This window comes from Malaclemys terrapin, chromosome 3 (genome assembly GCF_027887155.1).
Source record: "Malaclemys terrapin pileata isolate rMalTer1 chromosome 3, rMalTer1.hap1, whole genome shotgun sequence".
Lineage (NCBI taxonomy): Eukaryota > Metazoa > Chordata > Testudines > Emydidae > Malaclemys > Malaclemys terrapin.
Genome location: NC_071507.1, coordinates 5910439 through 5928446, shown reverse-complemented (window position 1 = coordinate 5928446; position 18008 = coordinate 5910439). Strand labels below are relative to the sequence as shown.

At 41.8% G+C, this 18008-nt stretch overlaps 1 protein-coding gene across 1 annotated transcript in view; it reads right to left on the bottom strand.

The window, feature by feature from the left end:
* The window catches only part of CRNKL1 (crooked neck pre-mRNA splicing factor 1), a 25526-nt gene extending 7518 nt beyond the window's left edge, over nucleotides 1-18008 (bottom strand). Inside the window, exons 1-10 of the mRNA XM_054021575.1 lie at nucleotides 17905-18008; nucleotides 12074-12226; nucleotides 10736-10827; nucleotides 10461-10619; nucleotides 9921-10087; nucleotides 9031-9209; nucleotides 6653-6823; nucleotides 5253-5444; nucleotides 4244-4303; nucleotides 2227-2307 (exon numbers count right to left, since the gene is read on the bottom strand). Of these exons, the coding sequence (XP_053877550.1) occupies nucleotides 2227-2307; nucleotides 4244-4303; nucleotides 5253-5444; nucleotides 6653-6823; nucleotides 9031-9209; nucleotides 9921-10087; nucleotides 10461-10619; nucleotides 10736-10827; nucleotides 12074-12226; nucleotides 17905-17952 (1302 nt within the window). The 5' untranslated portion in view covers nucleotides 17953-18008. The remainder of the gene's footprint in view (nucleotides 1-2226; nucleotides 2308-4243; nucleotides 4304-5252; nucleotides 5445-6652; nucleotides 6824-9030; nucleotides 9210-9920; nucleotides 10088-10460; nucleotides 10620-10735; nucleotides 10828-12073; nucleotides 12227-17904) is intronic.

Here is an 18008-nt window from a genome sequence, read left to right as displayed (position 1 = left end):
TACTCACAATTGCACAACCCCCGTCGGGTGCCTATAGTAATAACTACCAGGATAAGTAAGCTTAGAAAAGTACTGAATGTATTTTAGCTCCTTTTAATTCACTTTAGGAGCTGAAAACAAGTAGAACCACCACCACCACGTGCCCAGCCATGATGGCAACCCAAGAAGTAGCATTCTGTGATTCATAGTTTGAGAACCTCTCAGATTAAACAGGTTCAGAGAGGAGTGCTTGAGGACAGGGAAGAAAGGACAAGCCATGTGTCTCCTGCATTATTGGACTGTTATACTGGAACAACAGAACTCACGCCCCTCCCCAATCACTTCTGAGGGAGGCAATGAAGGCAAAAATGTTCAACTATTTATAAAATGTGCCCAGTACCTAAATCTCTGCCCATGAGCTAAAGTAACTGACTTTTTAAACCAAAGTCTGCACACTCCCTCAATATAGTCCCCCACAAAACCTTCCTTACACTTAGAAAATGCACGAGAGTCACACCCTATCACTATACTCACTACAAATCAAGGAAGCCATAAGTCAAGCTAGCATTAGCATTCAATTCACATGCATTACCAATCAAGTCATCAGTTCCAACACGACTACCCATGCTACACCCACCCACTTCGTTCCTCCATTTCTCCTACCATTACCTTTGTTTTATCCAGATTAAGGTCCAATTTGCTGTCATCCAAATCCTAATCTCTCACAAATACTGGGAAAGCAAAGACCCCACACCATATGGGTCCAATGAAAATAAGGCAGAACAGTGTGTTATCTGCATACTGATCACAGCTCAAAAGCAGGAGCCTCACATATGGGGGGGGGGGTGTGTGTGTGTGTGTGTGTGTGTGTGTGTGTGTGTGTGTGTGTGTGTGTGTGAGAGAGAGCGAGAGAGAGAGAGCAGAACCTCGCAATACCTCCTAGAAAAGCTCTGGACAGAAGAGTGATTATGTCCTTTTGGGATCTCATTGTGAACAAAGAATGGAATTGCATACCAGCAACAACGTCAGGGCCAGACAGGGACTAGAGCTATATCAACAAAATCTAGTGGCCAGTACTATCCAAGTTGAGCTAGTAAGAAATCTTCAATCGAGGAAACAAGCACAGTTGCCCTAACATACCCAAATCAAAAACAGGTCTTTGAAAGGATTAAGGAAATCTAAGATTTCTAAATGGGATCACACCTACCTCTTTAGAACCTACTAAATCACCTACCCCCAAATGGGAAGGTTCGAGACAGTGCTAATTGGTGAGAGTGCCAATGTGAAGAGATGGCATCTTGAGAAAAGCCCCAGCAGCAGCACAGAAGGACAGATGGCAGACTGTCCTCCTGCAGGGAGACATTAACAACTTCACAATGGACTTAACCCTCTGCTTCATTTTACCAGCCAAGGGCAAGAGTCCAACTCAGCAGGCAAAGCCCCTCCAGCATTTCAGTGATCAAGCAGTGCACTCTCAGCCAGAGAAGACGTTCATATTTACTCCCAAGCCCTGCTCTGCCACCGTAAAACACAACAAACCTGATCTGTTTTATCTGCAAAGAAACAGATGTCTCCTCACAGCAAGAAGAGTGACTCAGTCATTACTAGACTAGCTTTTCCTCGGTCACAAGTAAAATGCCTCAGTTTTTAACCAAGACTACTGGAAAACTAAGAGTGGAGGAAAAGGGAAAGATTTTCATTTAAAAGGGGCATCTGTCAAAGCCGACTCCATCTTGGAGAGGCACTACCGTATTACTAAATTCGGCCCAAGGGCTTGATGCAGTTTCTTAAGAGACTGTCCAAAGTCCCTCGTATTGCTTTCGCTATTAGTCTGGATGTTGCACTCAAAACTCCCAGGAAACAAGTCCTATTACCTGGATGCTCAGAGTTCTCACAGAGCTAGGGTGGTTTTTAAATGTTTTCAATTCATACACCAATTAATACTCTATAAGCACAGAAAGCTGATTCTCTGGCTTCTCAGCTGAATGCTTTCCAGCTGAAACAAGTGGGGCTCCATTACTTCCAGCTATTATCCAAACCTCTAAACAAAGCCATGCCTGCCTTTAAAATACGCACAACAGCATATATGGGACACATACAGGTCTCAAATACACGCAGACATTTTGATTTGCTTAGCTGAGTTGTAAAGAAGAGACTTTTCAAAGTTTTTTCAACTCTGTTAACCCTAAAATTCTTAATTTTCTAAAAGACAATTCAGTAATTACCCTCTTGTCTTCCTTTACTTACCAAAGCTCTTCTGGCAAATGGAAGATTTTTCTGTCTTATTTCAAACTGAGCATACAACAGCCACATTTTGGCAAATGTAAACTGGAAGAAAAAAAAATCAAGACACATTTGGCTTAGATGGATTCTTAGCAAATAATGCTACTTATGTAGTTCCAGACATTATTTCAGTTTTTTACTGTGTAGAGTCAAGTAATATTACTGTAACTGCATGGATAGTCTTATTTGAATTAACAATATTATTCTGCTGAACAGGTGAATGTTACACAATCCAAAACAATTTATCATGACTACGATAGGGCATTCACCCCACACTGGCAGAGAAGAGGTTAATAGAGCCCTAGGGAGGCTGTGCAGGAAGCAGCCAATTAGAGGGAAGCTGTACGGGGCAGCCAATCAGGGCCCAGTGGCCTCACATAAAAGGGAGCTGCAGGGCAGCAGAGCAGGTTCAGTTGGTACTGGGAGCACAAGGAGTGAACACTGTATCTTTAACAGGCTGAGATACCTACAGCACCATGGACAGAGCAACTGCTGGCAGAGTCCATGGAGCAAGAGGAGCTCCTTGCTGGCTTCCAGGACTGAGCAGCCGAATGCCCGGAAGAAGGTACTGGGGCCATGGGAAAGTGGCTGAGGGAGACATAGCAGCAGTGAGAGGAATAAGAGGGCTGGGACACAGAGTAGTGGGCAGGCCTGGGTCCACCCCCAGTCACCACTGGGGAAGTGGTGAGACTATAGAACTGAGATACCACCCCCAGAAGGGGGAAAAATGAGGATGGTGACATGGCCAGAGGGCCAAGTCATGAAGAGGACGCTACAGTACTTGGACCAAAGCCAGTCAGCAGGTGGCTATGACAATGGGCAGGGCACCACAGGCGAGGGCGCACCGGGTAGCAGAGCTAATCCCTGTGATGGCCAGCAGGGGGTGCTGTGCTAGTGAGTGAACCTGTGACAGTGACTGGCAGAAACTGTTCTCCCACAGAAAGAAAAAAAAGCTATACTTTGCAAATTAAGGCTTTTGAGAGATGTCTTTAAGAACTCAATAGACTGCACAGATCAGGACAATGCCACAAGGGAAAAGGAAATATGACATACAACTGTTTCCAACAGCAATATACATACAGATTAAAATTAATTTCTTCTAACAAAACAAATCAAGTTAGTACTATCTATACTAGGGGAAAAAAGAAAATAAAAAATGTAAAGACTTGAGTCCAAATGGACCAGGCTAATATAGGGAAGATTCCTTAACTGTAACATTAAACTTTTTAAATTAAAAGCAAAACAAAATGTACATCCACATTTTCACTAAGTCACAAGCTTCCATTTTGTAAGGCAGAATAGCATCTTCTCTCTAATTCACCCGTAGCAGCTTTAAAAACGTTTTTTTCCATTAAACAAGGAAACCGGGCTTGTATGGGGATAATATTAAGCAAGTCATTAATATGCTAGACTGTACTTTTAGCGCTGTAACAAGGTGAAATAATGTGTAAATTTAATGTTCTGAGAAAAGAAGTGGGAAAAATACCCCAATGAGTACAACTCCTATATTAGGAAATAAAAGTAGCACGTTTGGCCTGCTGTTACTCACATACCATAAACGTCTACCAGATTTCTGTTATGCCCACATAGGCACTATTTACTGATTAAAATATTTTTTTTAAATAAGGGACTAGAATCAACTTAATAAGAAGCAAAAACCAAATGTAGAGAAGGAGAAAGCAGTGTTTTTATATCTAACACGATGCTGGAAAGGAACCTAATCAAAATCCAGAGTAACCCTCTGACTCATATTCCAGAACAAAGACTACATGTCTATGCTGGTGATTCTGTGCACAAAACACTTCTGTGGGTCTGAGCCCTGCATCCCCTGCTGACTGAGAAGGAAACAGTCCAATTGATCTCGTTACCAGGGAGGAGCACGTAGACCTGGGCAGTACAGGGGTAGGTAATATTCAGGATTTTGAATAGTGTGTTTTGAGCCAGTCAGGGTTTTGCACTAGACCCATTAGAAAAGCCATACCTTTTTGTGGGGAATGAGTTCCACACATGCTTGATATACCTGTCTGGTTCGTTCTGGATCCTGGAAGGACAAGCAAGCTGGGTTTGGGTTAAATATTCTTTTCAATACAAAGATTATTGCATGGCTCTAATAAAATTCAGATTTAACAAACTAAATTCTGAAACAAAGGAATTTTTGGAGAATTATGTTTAAGGCTAAAAGTTTAAAACTATGCAAACTAAAATAATTTTTTTAAATTATATACACAAACAACTTGCCCACCCAGTTGTGTGCACAAATCTAAAAAGCTGGCTCTTCAAGGTTTAATGTTAGGATCAAGAGTATAGACCACTTTTTAGACCAAAGTATTATGGTAAAGGTTACAGACCTTTGACCCTTACAGTGGGAACGTTTTTGTAGGAGAATAGCTATGATGCTATGTAATCATATTAAACAAAACTTTAAAGCAACTACAAAATGACTGATTATAAACATGGAAAAGGAGGTTCTATTTCCACTAGTAACTTAAATCACTTACTCAATGGCTGAGGCTAGAGTAAGAAGGATTTCAGATATTCCCTGCAAGAGTCATTTTTTAAAGAGTAGTTTTACTGAATTTGAAAATGCTACCACAAAATGTGAGTTCAGACAACAGCCTGCCATGGGTAATTTATCTAAGCCTGAGGAGGCTTGGTTCTACTTTTCTATACCAATAGAAATGGTATTGGATTGGGGAAAATGTTGAAGGATGTACCATTAGCAGCTTCACAGGGTACTTCCATAAAATGATTGTTCAGTTCATGGCAGATTACCAGAGATAAGCATATAATTTAAATGTCTGTTATAAGTGGAAAGCTTAATTTTTCAGAGAAAAATAACAACTCTGCCTAGAAAGTCAAACCCCATTTCAGTTTTGCAAATTAAATAAAACAATAGATTTTGCTTATTTAATAAGAAACTCAGAACCAGACAGCATCTTACTTAGTAGGTCACAGCCAGATGTGGAGAAAGGGGAGACTCGTGTTTTTACCTTTGCCTCCAGTTCTTCATACAATGCATAATTGATCCAGAGATATATGTATCTCTTCCAATGTCTCTTCTCTTGAATTGGTGGAACGTTGGCAATGGCTCTTTCATAAACTTCACGTACAGTATCCGGATCTGCATCACTTTCAACCAACCGCAAGTAATCAAACCATGCATCGTAATTGTGGGGATTAGCCTTCCGGAAAGGGATGGGAAACTTTCATTAATGCAATTATAACACGGGTTCCTCTCCCTATAGTTTAAAGCAGAACTGTGTAAATCTGTAAACTTGCACATCTACTTTTTTCTAAAGTATTCACTGAAATATTAATGAAAGGTAAAAATGTTCGAGTGTCTAAGTCATTTAGGCATTTTTGCAGCTTTTACTCAGAGATTCATGAGGGTTAAAATGAACAACTAGAGTGGGAAAGAACTGCCACCATTCTATGGCTTCAGCAATTCAACAGTTACATTTACTAGAAAGTAGGCATACCAGATTTCCCCCCATCGCCCAAACATACTTAGACAGAACTAAGATGCTTTGTAAATGTCTGTGGACAAGTATATGAACCGAACTTAAATCTAATAACTGACTATCAGCAATAGTGCAATTTGCAAATATAGTAACTGTGTTCCAAAGGAACAAAATCCTGGTTTTGATTTGTATTTGACTAAATGGGTTGTCAGGCAGGCGTCCCAGTCTGTGATATTAGTTACTCAGAAGTGGAGAAGACAATCAAAGCACTAATTTCATTCCTTCCCTCAATCTTTCCACTTAATCTGAAAATATAACCCCTCCGTTGCATCAGTTTCTTGGCAACACCATGGTAGATAAAGAAAAAATTAATAATTCATATCTTAGCAGGTAATTTTGGAATATGTCAAGTTAAGGGCCAAAACACTCATGATATCATGAAGCCGTAGACCCCAAAGCTGATAAATACCCAGAATGTTTGTTTCTAGATGAGAGGGAAAGAGGTGTTAGGTTTAACTATCGTTGAGACACATTAAATATTTAAAGCCACTTTGCAGTTCTTAAAAAAAAAAAAAAAAAAAAAAAAAATCCAAAACCAAACAAACCCAAGATTAGGCTAGTTTTTGTTACACTTTCTGTAGTTCATGTAGTGGAACTGAATCTATCCCACTCAACTGACATGTACCCCCTATAGCCCAATTCCCATTAAATCCAACAGCTAGATGTTTTAAATGCAGTACGAGGAGCTCCAGAGACACTTGTATCACTTGCAGATAAGTTACGATTAAACTAAAAATTCAATGATTTCATATCACCCACACGTGCCCTTTAAAAGCAGTGCCTCAATACCAATAGACACCTGAGAACCTCAATCAGCATTGGAGATTGGAAAGTGTTTCACATCTGGAAGCCTCTAGATCAACACTTACCTTCACTTCCTCTTCGTACTGGAATCTCCTTTTGCTGACAATAATGTCTTCAATGCCTCTTCTGTCTCCAAACTTCTTTTCAAAGACGGTGTAATTTTTGAAGAGTTCTTGGGCCTCCTGTTTTGGAATTCTATCCAGGGCATATTTGTAGATCACTCTCACCCTCTCAAACTGAAAACATTGATACATGACAAATCAAAGTGATTGTAATACATTTTATAAAACCTCTCCTTTCTTCCACTCCCCGTAATCCATAGCTAGTAGTAGATTAGTTTGCTAAAGGTAACGGATATTTCAATCTCTCACTGAGTACACAGCAACTTTTCAATATAAATGTTTTGCCTTTTTTATCACAGGGCTAACATGCATTCCTTCATGAGCTCTGTGAGGAGTAAAACTTGGAATAATTATATTACTACCATCAATTAAGCTAAAATATTACTTGCCTTCTACACTGCAAAGCATGGCATTGCTATCAAAGAGAGGAGCAAAATCAAAAGCCACTGGCATATTGAAGAATAGGCACCAAAGGTCTGATCCTGCACCACAGAAGTAACTCGGAGTTTTGCCACTAATTTAAGTGGGAGCAGGAGCAGGCCCAAGGAGAGGAAGAGAGAAAAAAGCCTTTTACCTAATATACAGGAAAACCAGAGATGCAGGTGCCTCAGTGGGTTACTACAGAGAGAAAATGAAATGGGGAATACAGCAGAAACATACTCTGGACTACTTCGTTGCACAGTAATTGTATAAGCTTTAAAAACCTATCAAGATACACTCTAGGGCTGGGACTTTGTTTGCAGAGCACCTAGCACAATGAGGTCATAACCTGATTGGCCTCTAGATGCTCCCACCATTTTAATTAATAGTAACATGCAAAACTTGTTTTTCATATTACTGATAAGTCACCAATCATGATATGACCATGTTAAAAAACAGCAAAGTAATGATAAGCCACAATCCCTGCCTTGTGCCACAAATAAGAACCTACAACAAGCACCTGCATGGTAACATCTAAGGGGCTGGAAATCTGACAAACAAAGCAAGGATCAGTGGTAGGAGATAAAAGGGTCGAGTACATGATGCTTTGGTGGGGAAATGTTCTATGGCAAGCAGGGTTCACACAGAAGGAATCTAAAAGATATCAAATCAACGAGGGAAAATTGTACACTAAGACGTAATGAAATACACCTTTGGCTCTAAGTACCGTTTTTCCTAATGAAACTTCTCTCCAGTTTATACTTTTAGACTGAATCCCTGCTTTATAAAAATAAATCCAACAATGACATTTAAACCAAGAGCAATGAGACAGTGTATCACAGGGTTCTTTAGGCTCCCTAGCATCCTAGCTTGTCACAAAAGCTCTACAAGGGGGCAGTGTTTGGTGTATACCAGAATTAGAAAACATTGTTCAGAGTTAACATGAGGAAGCATGGGACTGTAGGCAAATCTGTGCAGAAAAGTAGGTACTGAGCCAGCCCCTCAGCTGGAGTCGGTGAGTGTAGCACCATGCTGATACACCAGCTGAAGATCCAGCTCATACCATATGTAAAATGATAACAATTTGGGGTCCTATTTTTCCCTGTGTTGGACCCCACCCTTTCTCTTCTCTTGTTTAAAGTTTTGGGATAATTCTTAAGTGGGTGGATTTTTTTTTTTTAAGTTGCGTTTTAACTTTTAGGATGTCTTTAGTGTATTGTTACTAATGCTCCAGCGGGGGGACACCTTTATCCCTGCAAGTTTCTCATATATTTGGTAAAAAGACAAATTTAGGCCATGATTAGAGCCCTGTGCAGATACAAAATTTGTATCCGCATCCAATCCACAAAGATGGTCTGCGGATATCTGCAAATTTGCAGGGCTCTTGCCATGATCCTGCAGAAACTTACCCATGTGAACATTCCCATTGAGTTAATCCCATTAATTCGGGGGGAAGATAGCTCAGTGGTTTGAGCATTGGCCTGCTAAACCCAGGGTTGTGAGTTCAATCCTTGAGGGGGCCATTTAGGAAACGGGGGTAAAAATCTGTCTGGGGATTGGCCCTGCTTTGAGCAGGGGGTTGGACTAGATGACCTCCTGAGGTCCCTTCTAACCCTGATATTCTATAAGTGTTGCCAGATCAGGGCCCAAGTCTCCTGATGGCAAGCAATAGTATCTTGCTTAGGTTAACAAGAAGAGAATAAGTTTCCCTTGATATCAACAAAAGGCAAATATAAAAAACCCCAGCCTCCTTGTTACTACATTCTGCACACAAGTACTATGAACTCCATCAAGATGCCGAGAAACTACAGCCAAAGAGAATTCTAAATGGCACAGAGCACAACATTCAACAAGAAATCTGCCTTTTTATATTAGTTCAACACACTTTAGCAAGTCCTTACTTCTTTCTGGTTCTCCTCAAATTTTGCAAAGGCCACAAACAAATGCTCATTCATATGTTCTTCTCCAAAGAACTCCACTGCTCTCTCATATACTTTTCTTGCATGGGCAAAGTAACTGTGTTTCTCTTCAAAGCGGGCGTACTTGATCCAATTCTTAACATCAGGATGCACAATGACAAGTATAGAAATGTTAAGGAAATGGTAACAGTTCTCCATTTCAAATTCCATTCTTCCCAGGGATCACATGACCATGGATCATGTGAGAACAACAGTTAAAGATTAACCATGCAAAGAACATGCCCAAGAGGTAGAAGAAGAAGGTTAAGGGGCGTTCCATACACAGGGGGTTTCAGACTCGGGCCCTACAAGTTTTTAGGAAGGAAAAATAGTGAATAAAAAAAGGGGGAAATATAAGATGAGAAGAGGAGGAAAAACTTTTAGTAGCTCTGGCAGTAAGGAGGGGCAAACATCTAAGAGACGTGACCCTCTACCTCATAGCAATTTTTAAATGCAAACTTCCAAAGCTCTCTCATATGTGACCCACCACATTTTACTGTAGTGCTTTGTAACGTTTACTGTTTTTGTGTGTTTTGTTGGTTACAGTGATTAAATTGTCAGCATCTTTCAAGCCAAAAATATACACCTATTGTGGCACAGTTAAATTACAAGCTCTTCCAGGACATTTATACTCATTTAACTGAATTTCACTGTGGTAAATAAAAATTCCCATCCACATGTACGCCTAGGTATCAGCAGTGTTTGTTGCTCACAATACAACTATAGTGGAGAAAGGTCACATACAAATTCATGGGCATTTAAGATGGATAACTATGAAATGTAAAATGTGGATCTAAATAGAAGTGCAAGACACACTGTTTTAAAAAGGATATATCTCTCATAAATAGTGCGTGCCCGCTCCACCTCCTTGTATCTCAGTTCAAAGTTAATATAGGAATGCCAAGCTTGTTCCTCCGGTTGCCACTCCATCCAGCGTTCAAACACCTGACGTGCTCCAGCAACGTTCCCCAACATCTCTTCCATGTAAGTATACTTGTACCTTTAAAAAAAGGCAAACAAGAGCTATCATTGACAAAACCATTTAGAAATGTACTTAACAAAAATTAGTATTTATAGGCAACTCTTTTGGTGGTATTCATTATTTGCATCACAGAATTGTCCAGAGACCCCATTGTGCCAAACTCCTATCCTGGTGAAATTACAATCAAGGGGTGGGGGAGGACACTTTCCAGTAATGTGAGTCTTTTTTTTTTTTTTTATATTAGCTTGCAGAGTCTGAGAGAGAACTGAAACACCAGAGATGTTGAAGACTGTATTTGCACATGCAGACAACTTTCTTTTTCACTAAGTGAAAGTTCAATTGTTTTTAGTATTAGAGGTGAAATAGCGAGTTCCTCTATCTGAAAACTCACCAGAACTGGTTGACCCTGGGGAGGGTAGTGATGGCTCGATCCCAGATATTGCGGGCATGGTTAACCTGGCGGTTCTTCATTTCCATTTCTGCATACTTCAGCCAGAGAGTGACATTTCTGTAGTCCACGTCTAAAGCACGCTCGTAGATGGAACGAGCTCTGGAAAGCAAACAACGTTGTTGAAGTAAATGCATGTATGATGCAGTTCAAGGACTCTGACAGTATTAGTTGCACATATTCTTGAAGGCATGTGAGATGGCCATCTTCATAATTACCTTTGTACTTCTTTTAGGCTTTCCTCCCATTGTGCGTACTTTATCCAGTTACTGATAACAGTCCTGTTTTTTCTTATATTATCTTCAAAGGTCTGAGAAGAAAGTTATAATTTATTTTTAAAAGTAAAATCTTTCTCTATGCAGAAAGATCCCATTATAAACCAAGAGTGATGTACTGGTAATTCAAATACAAGATATTAATAAATTGGACTAAAAATCCTAAACATATTACAATTAGTTTAAACAGATGTTACAATAGCTTAACTTTTGAGATCAAAATGAATAAGAGGTTTCCCAAGTCATGTACTTGATATTTTAATAGTAACATTAATTGAAGTTATGGGGCTCAATTTTTGCACACAACACTGACAATGTATTAATTTGAACATGCCACATGCATTCTTTTGTGGCTATAAACTGATCACTTGATGGAAGTATCTGATATCAGACATGCCAGCACTTCGTACTTCCCAATGGTCCAAACATCTATAACATGTACATACTGTACTAGAGTTTATAGGCCCTAAGAGATGCCTAGGAACTCTCCCTCTTCTTGACTAAGTATATTATGACTCATTTGTGTCCAAATGTCAGGAGGCAAGTTTTCAGTTCCATAACGAAGCATTTCCATAACTTGATACAGCAGAGATGGCACATTCAGTGTTACAGGTTGCCCCCAACCTATGTCCAACTAACATCACAGTATCATTCTTATCTAACAGATGGGTATGAATGGAGATAGCCCTTTGTATAGCCCTCAGCACGACAGGGCCCTAATCCTCATTCAGGGGCTCTAAATTCACATCCCTTTGGAGACTAGCTTCAATAAGCATTCAGACCCTATACACCAGGGGTTGACAACCTTTGGCACATGGCCCATCAGGGTAATCCATTGGCGGTCTGAGACACATTTTGTTTACGTTGACCGTCCACAGGTTCCCGGACAATGGGAGCTAAGGGAAGCTGCGACCAGCACATCCCTATTCCCTCCCTCTGGCTGATTTTTACTCTTCTTCCCTTTTTCTAAAGCCTGCCTCTCAAGATTCTAGCACATATGAATAGACTCATTAATAGTATACATACAGTTTCCAATACAAAATCATAAGTTATACTGTTAATTTGCTACTAAATCCAAATTCTAAAAAATTATGTATTTAATTGTTTAAAGGGAACAGGTTAAGTACCCTTAAACAGCTATTTGTGATTTTACCTTACAACCACGGAATATCTATTTTCTCTCTGAAGTTAATGAAGAATGAATGAAAACGTTCAGTAAAGTTTAAAAATATGCTAGCTTCTTAGTACTGTACAGGAGCATCAAGTCACTTATGCACTTACCTTCCTTTTCCGAAGCTTGTAGTCATTTAGCTCTTCTTCATCTGTGATCTTTTGTTGCGGAGGTGGTGGAAGAAGTTCAAGTTCTCTCTCCTTTGCTTCTCTTAACAGCTGTTCTGCTGTGATCTGTACTTCTGCTGGCGCTTTGTTTTTCACCTTTGGAAGAAGAAAAAATTTCATTTTTTTTTTTTTTGGTAATCTTATATTTTTCTACACCCATAAAATACCAAAAAACCCCAAAAAGTGAGTTGACCAATGATTTAATATGTGAAATATATAAAGGAGTAGGATTTGGTGACTGGCTGAGAAATAAACGGAACTGAATTTGCAAACAGACAGGAAAGAGCAACACCAATTATAAAATACTTGTTACTGTATCCATTTCACCCCATAAAAATGTCAAACTCAGAAGCTATAACCCTGCCTGGAGTGCAAAAAGATGGGAAATGTTGGAACAAGTCCTAGGAATGTATTCATGCAAGTGTATGTGGGACCGAGGTGACCACCTACCTTGGGGGGAAAAAAATTTAAATATGAAAATAGATTTGGAAACCTTTGTTTATTTATCAGATGACATATCAAGTTGGGAATATGATATCCTCCTTTTTTTAAAAAAATACTGTAAAGTAAAAAAATCATATCACAGACAATTTTACTTTTTACCTATGTTACTGATAACTCCTTGATATTAAAGCATGAAAGAGTTTTTAAACTCCAACTTGACTATTTATGTCCTTTCTTTACTTTTAGCACTGGACAATGAAAACCAATGTTGGTTGTTTAACTTTGGTTTCACATTTTCAGTACTGTTTCAAAATTGAAGAGCAATATTCATTTGTTTTAAAAACTCTCTGCTTTTCAAAACAATGGTGTAAACAGTCTATTGAGATTACAGGTTTCATAAAAGCTGGGATTTAGAAAGTTTGAAGTGGGACCAAACAGGCTGACCCCACACCTCTGGAAAAAAATGGCATATAAGCTATTGACTGGATTAGAGATACCAAAACTACAAAAAACAGGAATATCATCTGTTAGGGAAAAAGTAAAAGTATAAAGCCAGGAGTTAACATTTTTTGGAATATAGAGTAAAACTCCAATCCTGAAACTACTTATGGACATGAGTATTTTCATTGAATAACAGGATTATTCACACTCAAAGCTAAAGACATGCATGTCAGAACCGCATGCAAATTTTTTAGGAAACTTTTTTTGTTGGAAAATGCAGATTTGTCAAAGCCAGAACTTTTTTCACAGAAACGTATACTTTCATTGGGAAGTTTTTTCAGGTCCCGGATGGAATTTATGGTCAAAATCAGGAAAAAAAAAAAAAAAAAAAAACTCAACCAGAATAGCCAATAGCCCAATGATCAGGAAACTCACTTGGAATGTAAAACACCCAAATTTCTGCTCTGCCTGATTCAGAGCAGGGACCTAAACCTGGGTTGCCCACATCCCAGCTGACTGCCCAAACCACCAGAGTATTAGCTATTCTCAGATAGGTCTTTCTCAACATCTCCAGTTGGAGCTCTTCCACTTCATACAAATAATTAAATATCCATTGAGCCAGAGAGAGAGAATGACTCTATGGCATTGTTCTTCAATTGGCGTCTCACAGGCTAGATCCTGCCACCAGGGACTTCTGTTTGGCCCACTGCTTGGCATTAGCTGTTCATTCATACCCTCAAAAGCAGCCAATTAGAGCTCCTTGGAAAACCGTGGCGCTCACTCCCCCGCCCCTCAGGATCCCAACCTATTCTCACGGGAAGGGGTGGGGGGAGCTATCCGTGCTTACAAGAAGGGTGGGGGAGAAGGGTGCAGAAAGAACCCTGCAGCTCAAGCTAGCTCCACTCCTTTTTACCCCCTCCCCTCTATAACCAGGGATGGCTCCTCCCTCCCTCCAACACCCAGCCAGGGAAGCAGAGGATGAGGAACCCCTGGAGTTTCCTGGAAGAGGGAGGCGGAGGGATACCACCGCAGCCCTCCTCCCCTTGGCCTGGGATGGGGTGGTGAAGAACCCAGTAGGAGCAGAAGTGAGGCTGGAAGCAGGATGGGCTGGGCCAGTGGTTCTCAACCTGTGGCCCAATTGGTGCACAACTGTGGCCTATGTAACATCCTTAGGGCCATACAGGTAGTGTGTATATATATTGTGTGGATGTGGCCCACATAAAACAGAGAGGTACGTACGTGGCCCACAATGGTAAATAGGTTGAGAACCACTGGGCTGGGCAGATGCAGGGAGGCAACAGGGCAGAACTGATGGGAACTTGGCAGATGCACTTAAAAGTTTATTTTCCCTAGGTTTACCATCATGCCATGTATTTACTTTAGAAATTTTTCATTTACATTTAAACACAATGGAACTAAACTGTGTTGATGCATTTTGACTTATGGTGATACGCTTTTAATCAGGCACTTAATCAAATACTTATGCAACATAAAATGGTCAGTAACTGACATACTTTCATTAGTTAAACTGACTTCACAGTACTTTTTTGGGAAGGTGTGCGGGCGGGGACAGTGCAAGAGTGTCAATATTTCAAGCAGAAAGAAAGGGAAATTATAAATTAAACTCACAGGAAATTAATTAACTTCTAATTTTAATTTCATAGTTGTAATAGAATTAACATTAATAGCATGATGTTTTAATAGCATTACAGTGTATTTGTATAATAATTTGTTTGCAAGATTATGTTGTAGTCCTGTCCACTGGCATGCTTAGCCTTTTATTTTGAGATTAATAAATAATCTGTCACACCACTCTTTAAAGGTTGCGACCCGTGGCCAGTAGCAGGCTTACTACAGAGCAAACACCTGAAGAACCCTTTGACCTAGCAAGATTTGGATATTGACTTATTTAGTCCACCAGAAATTTTAAGTGAATACAACTGCTCTACAGTGTAGTAGATAAAGCACCAAATCAGGCAGAACAGGGACCTGAACCTGGGTCCTCTCACATCCCAGATGAGTGCCCTACCCACTGGCTACTTGCTCTTGCTCACACTCCCTCACTTTTGAATGATCAGGGTTTCATCCAGATATTGAAACGCTGAATTTTTTTTCATGAAATGGAATTCTTGCTTTCGGGTCAGCCCTAAAGCACACATGTTTGCAGGACCAGAGTTTTAGACACTCACAATTCTGGTCAGCCTTCTGAAAGTCAGATGATTGGCTTGCAAAGAATGGTCTGTTTGGGTCAATGGGGCTCCACGTGGGTGCGGAAGACACCCATGTGGGGACTGAGTCCAGGATCAAGGCCTTAGTAATAACTGATTATATGTTGTTGTTGTTGTTATGGCAGCAATGCTATACCTAGCAATAATTATTGGAGGATTCCATTTTTGTTACTTATGAATTACAAGTATTTTTAAAAAAATTAATGTGGATGAATTTCCATTAGCAGGAAATTAACTGGCCCAGAGCTTCATAGCGGTAGCCTCTGTGCGTATACAGAGCTCTACTGCAGTCAATGGGGCAGTATGCAGGCTTTGGCGCACCAGCAATGTCAATGGGGCACCAAGGAGGCGAAGTGTCTGCCATGATTTACCTCAGTGTATGGTCATTGCCTATATCTGTATTTAGTCAAAATAATGACCATGGACGCAGGGATTCAGACTCTTATTTCACCAGTCAGTACTCCAGGATTAGGGTTGTCACCGTGAGGGGGAAAGTCACAGACAGCATGATTTTCCCCTTTGCCTGTGGCTTGCTTCTGTGTCCATGACTCCCCCTACAGCAGCAGCTCCAATGGCTGAGCCTGGCAGGAGCACCGGGTCACAGCCCTATTCAGGTTTGAGCACCCTGGATGCTCTGTCATGACTGGGGGTGGGGCGCAAACGTCAGTGAGTGGCATTGTGATCTGGTGCACTGGGTTGCAGTGCTGTTCTGGTTCAGCCCACCTGACCAATTGGGGGGGGGGGGGGGAAGAGAAGAAACCTGAACAGCTTTGCAACCCCACATGCCAGGTCTCAATGCCTGGAGCAGTAAGATGGGCACAGTTCTCCACCAATGGTAGCAACACTGGCAACTGTAGCGTAGACAAGGCTCAGGTGTTTTTAACCATGGTGTCATACAACCCATCAAACTGAGAGGGTTAGCTGCTCATACAGTGCTGGCTCCTTCTCTTCACTAACAGATACTAAGCGTGATTAAAATATAGCTTTAAAAATACATCTGATACTTTTCTATGTTAACAGGTGCTGTAGTTGCCACAGGGAGGTGATGGGATAGGGAATGGGAGTGGAAATGATCCACAAGACAATCTCCCCATTAAAACGGGGATTTTGATGACAGTTAAAATACCCTCCCTCTGTACACTTCAGTCTCCCACATGGCTACTAGTGCTGTAGCCACATCAGTGGTTCAACAGGTGCCATTTTTCCAAGAGTAAACAGCTGGGATAACTTATCTGTAACCTTCAGTTCAGCTTCACCCCCCCCCCCCCCCCCACACACACACACACTGTTGGGTTATTTTCACATTCTTTAAACTAAAAATGGCTTTGAAACTGTCAGTTTTTTAAAAGAAACACTATAAGTGGGTTGAACAGAAGTAGTGCTTTGTGTTAACTCCATACCAGGACTTTTCTGGTGGTCTCCTCTGTTTCCTTAATATTTAAGATTTTATTTGAAAACCATGTTTTTGGCCTTTAGTTGCTTAGAAAACTTTCCCAAGGGAACATGTCATTCCTCAAGGGACATGCACAACAATGGGCCACATTCAGATCCTGGTGTAAGTCAGTGCAGGGGGGCTGAATTTTGCCCCCCAGTAGGTCTGAGATGGAGAAACTGACTTTTTGTATTTTAAATAGCTACAACTGCTAATCATTTAACTGCTGGTCATTTTAGCAGAAGTTTCCAACTGCTTTGGAACCATGGGATAAGGAAAATGGGGAAGCATAACATATTTTTCCTCCATGAAACAAGGATGCTCCACCATTCTAAGAAATGTCCCTTATTTAGTACTGACATCCCCCAGCATGTATCCCATAATGGTCCACCAGTATGTGTGTTTGATCAGATAAAAGTTAGTTTTCAAGCAAGAATCATGAGAACCATTGTACCAAAAAAAAAAAAAAAAAAAGTGAGTGAGGCTGTTTCTAAAATGAAGCCCCCACTGGTAGCTAGGCTCATGCTCTATATTACAGACAGCTAGCCGCAGAGCACTATGCAAAAGCTAGTATTTCCAGCAGGATTCGCATCAGTGACCCTACCACACCCACTTTCCCCATTGCCCTCTCTCCCTCATCCCCCTCCCTGGTCCAACTAGGCACCCCCCGTCCACAGGTCCCCCAATTCCCCAGCACCCCTGAGCCCCTCACCCCCCGGTCACAGGTCCCCCCCGGCACCCCTGAGCCCCTCACCCCCCGGTCACAGGTCCCCCCCGGCACCCCTGAGCCCCTCACCCCCCGGTCACAGGTCCCCCCAATTCTCCAGCACCTCTGAGCCCCTCACCCCCGGTCACCCCAATTCACTGGCACCCCGAGCCCCGGTCACAGGTCCCCCCCAATTCCCCAGCACCCCTGAGCTCTCCATCCTCCGGTTACAGGTCCCCCAATTCCCCGGCACCCCCGAGGTCCCCCCCCCTAGTCACAGGTCCCCCGATTCCCTCCGCCCCCCGCTTTGCCCCTTCTCCCCCATTCCCCTCCCACAGCCACCCCGGCCCCCGAGAACTTTCACTCCCTCCCGCCGTTCCCGCCACTCTGCCCCCCCCCAGCACACCCCCGCCTCCTTTCCCTGGGCACCGCGATCCTCTCCCCCCGCCCCCGCCGGGTCGCCCCCCGGGGCTGGGTCACACCGGGTTATTCCCTCCGCTCAGCGCTGACCGCCCCCCCGCACCTTCGCCACTTTGGGGATTCGCTGCTTCCCAGCCGCCGTAGACGCCATGTTGCCGCCGCTGTGAGCCCGAGCTCCGTCGACCCCGCCCTGACCCTTCACCTCTC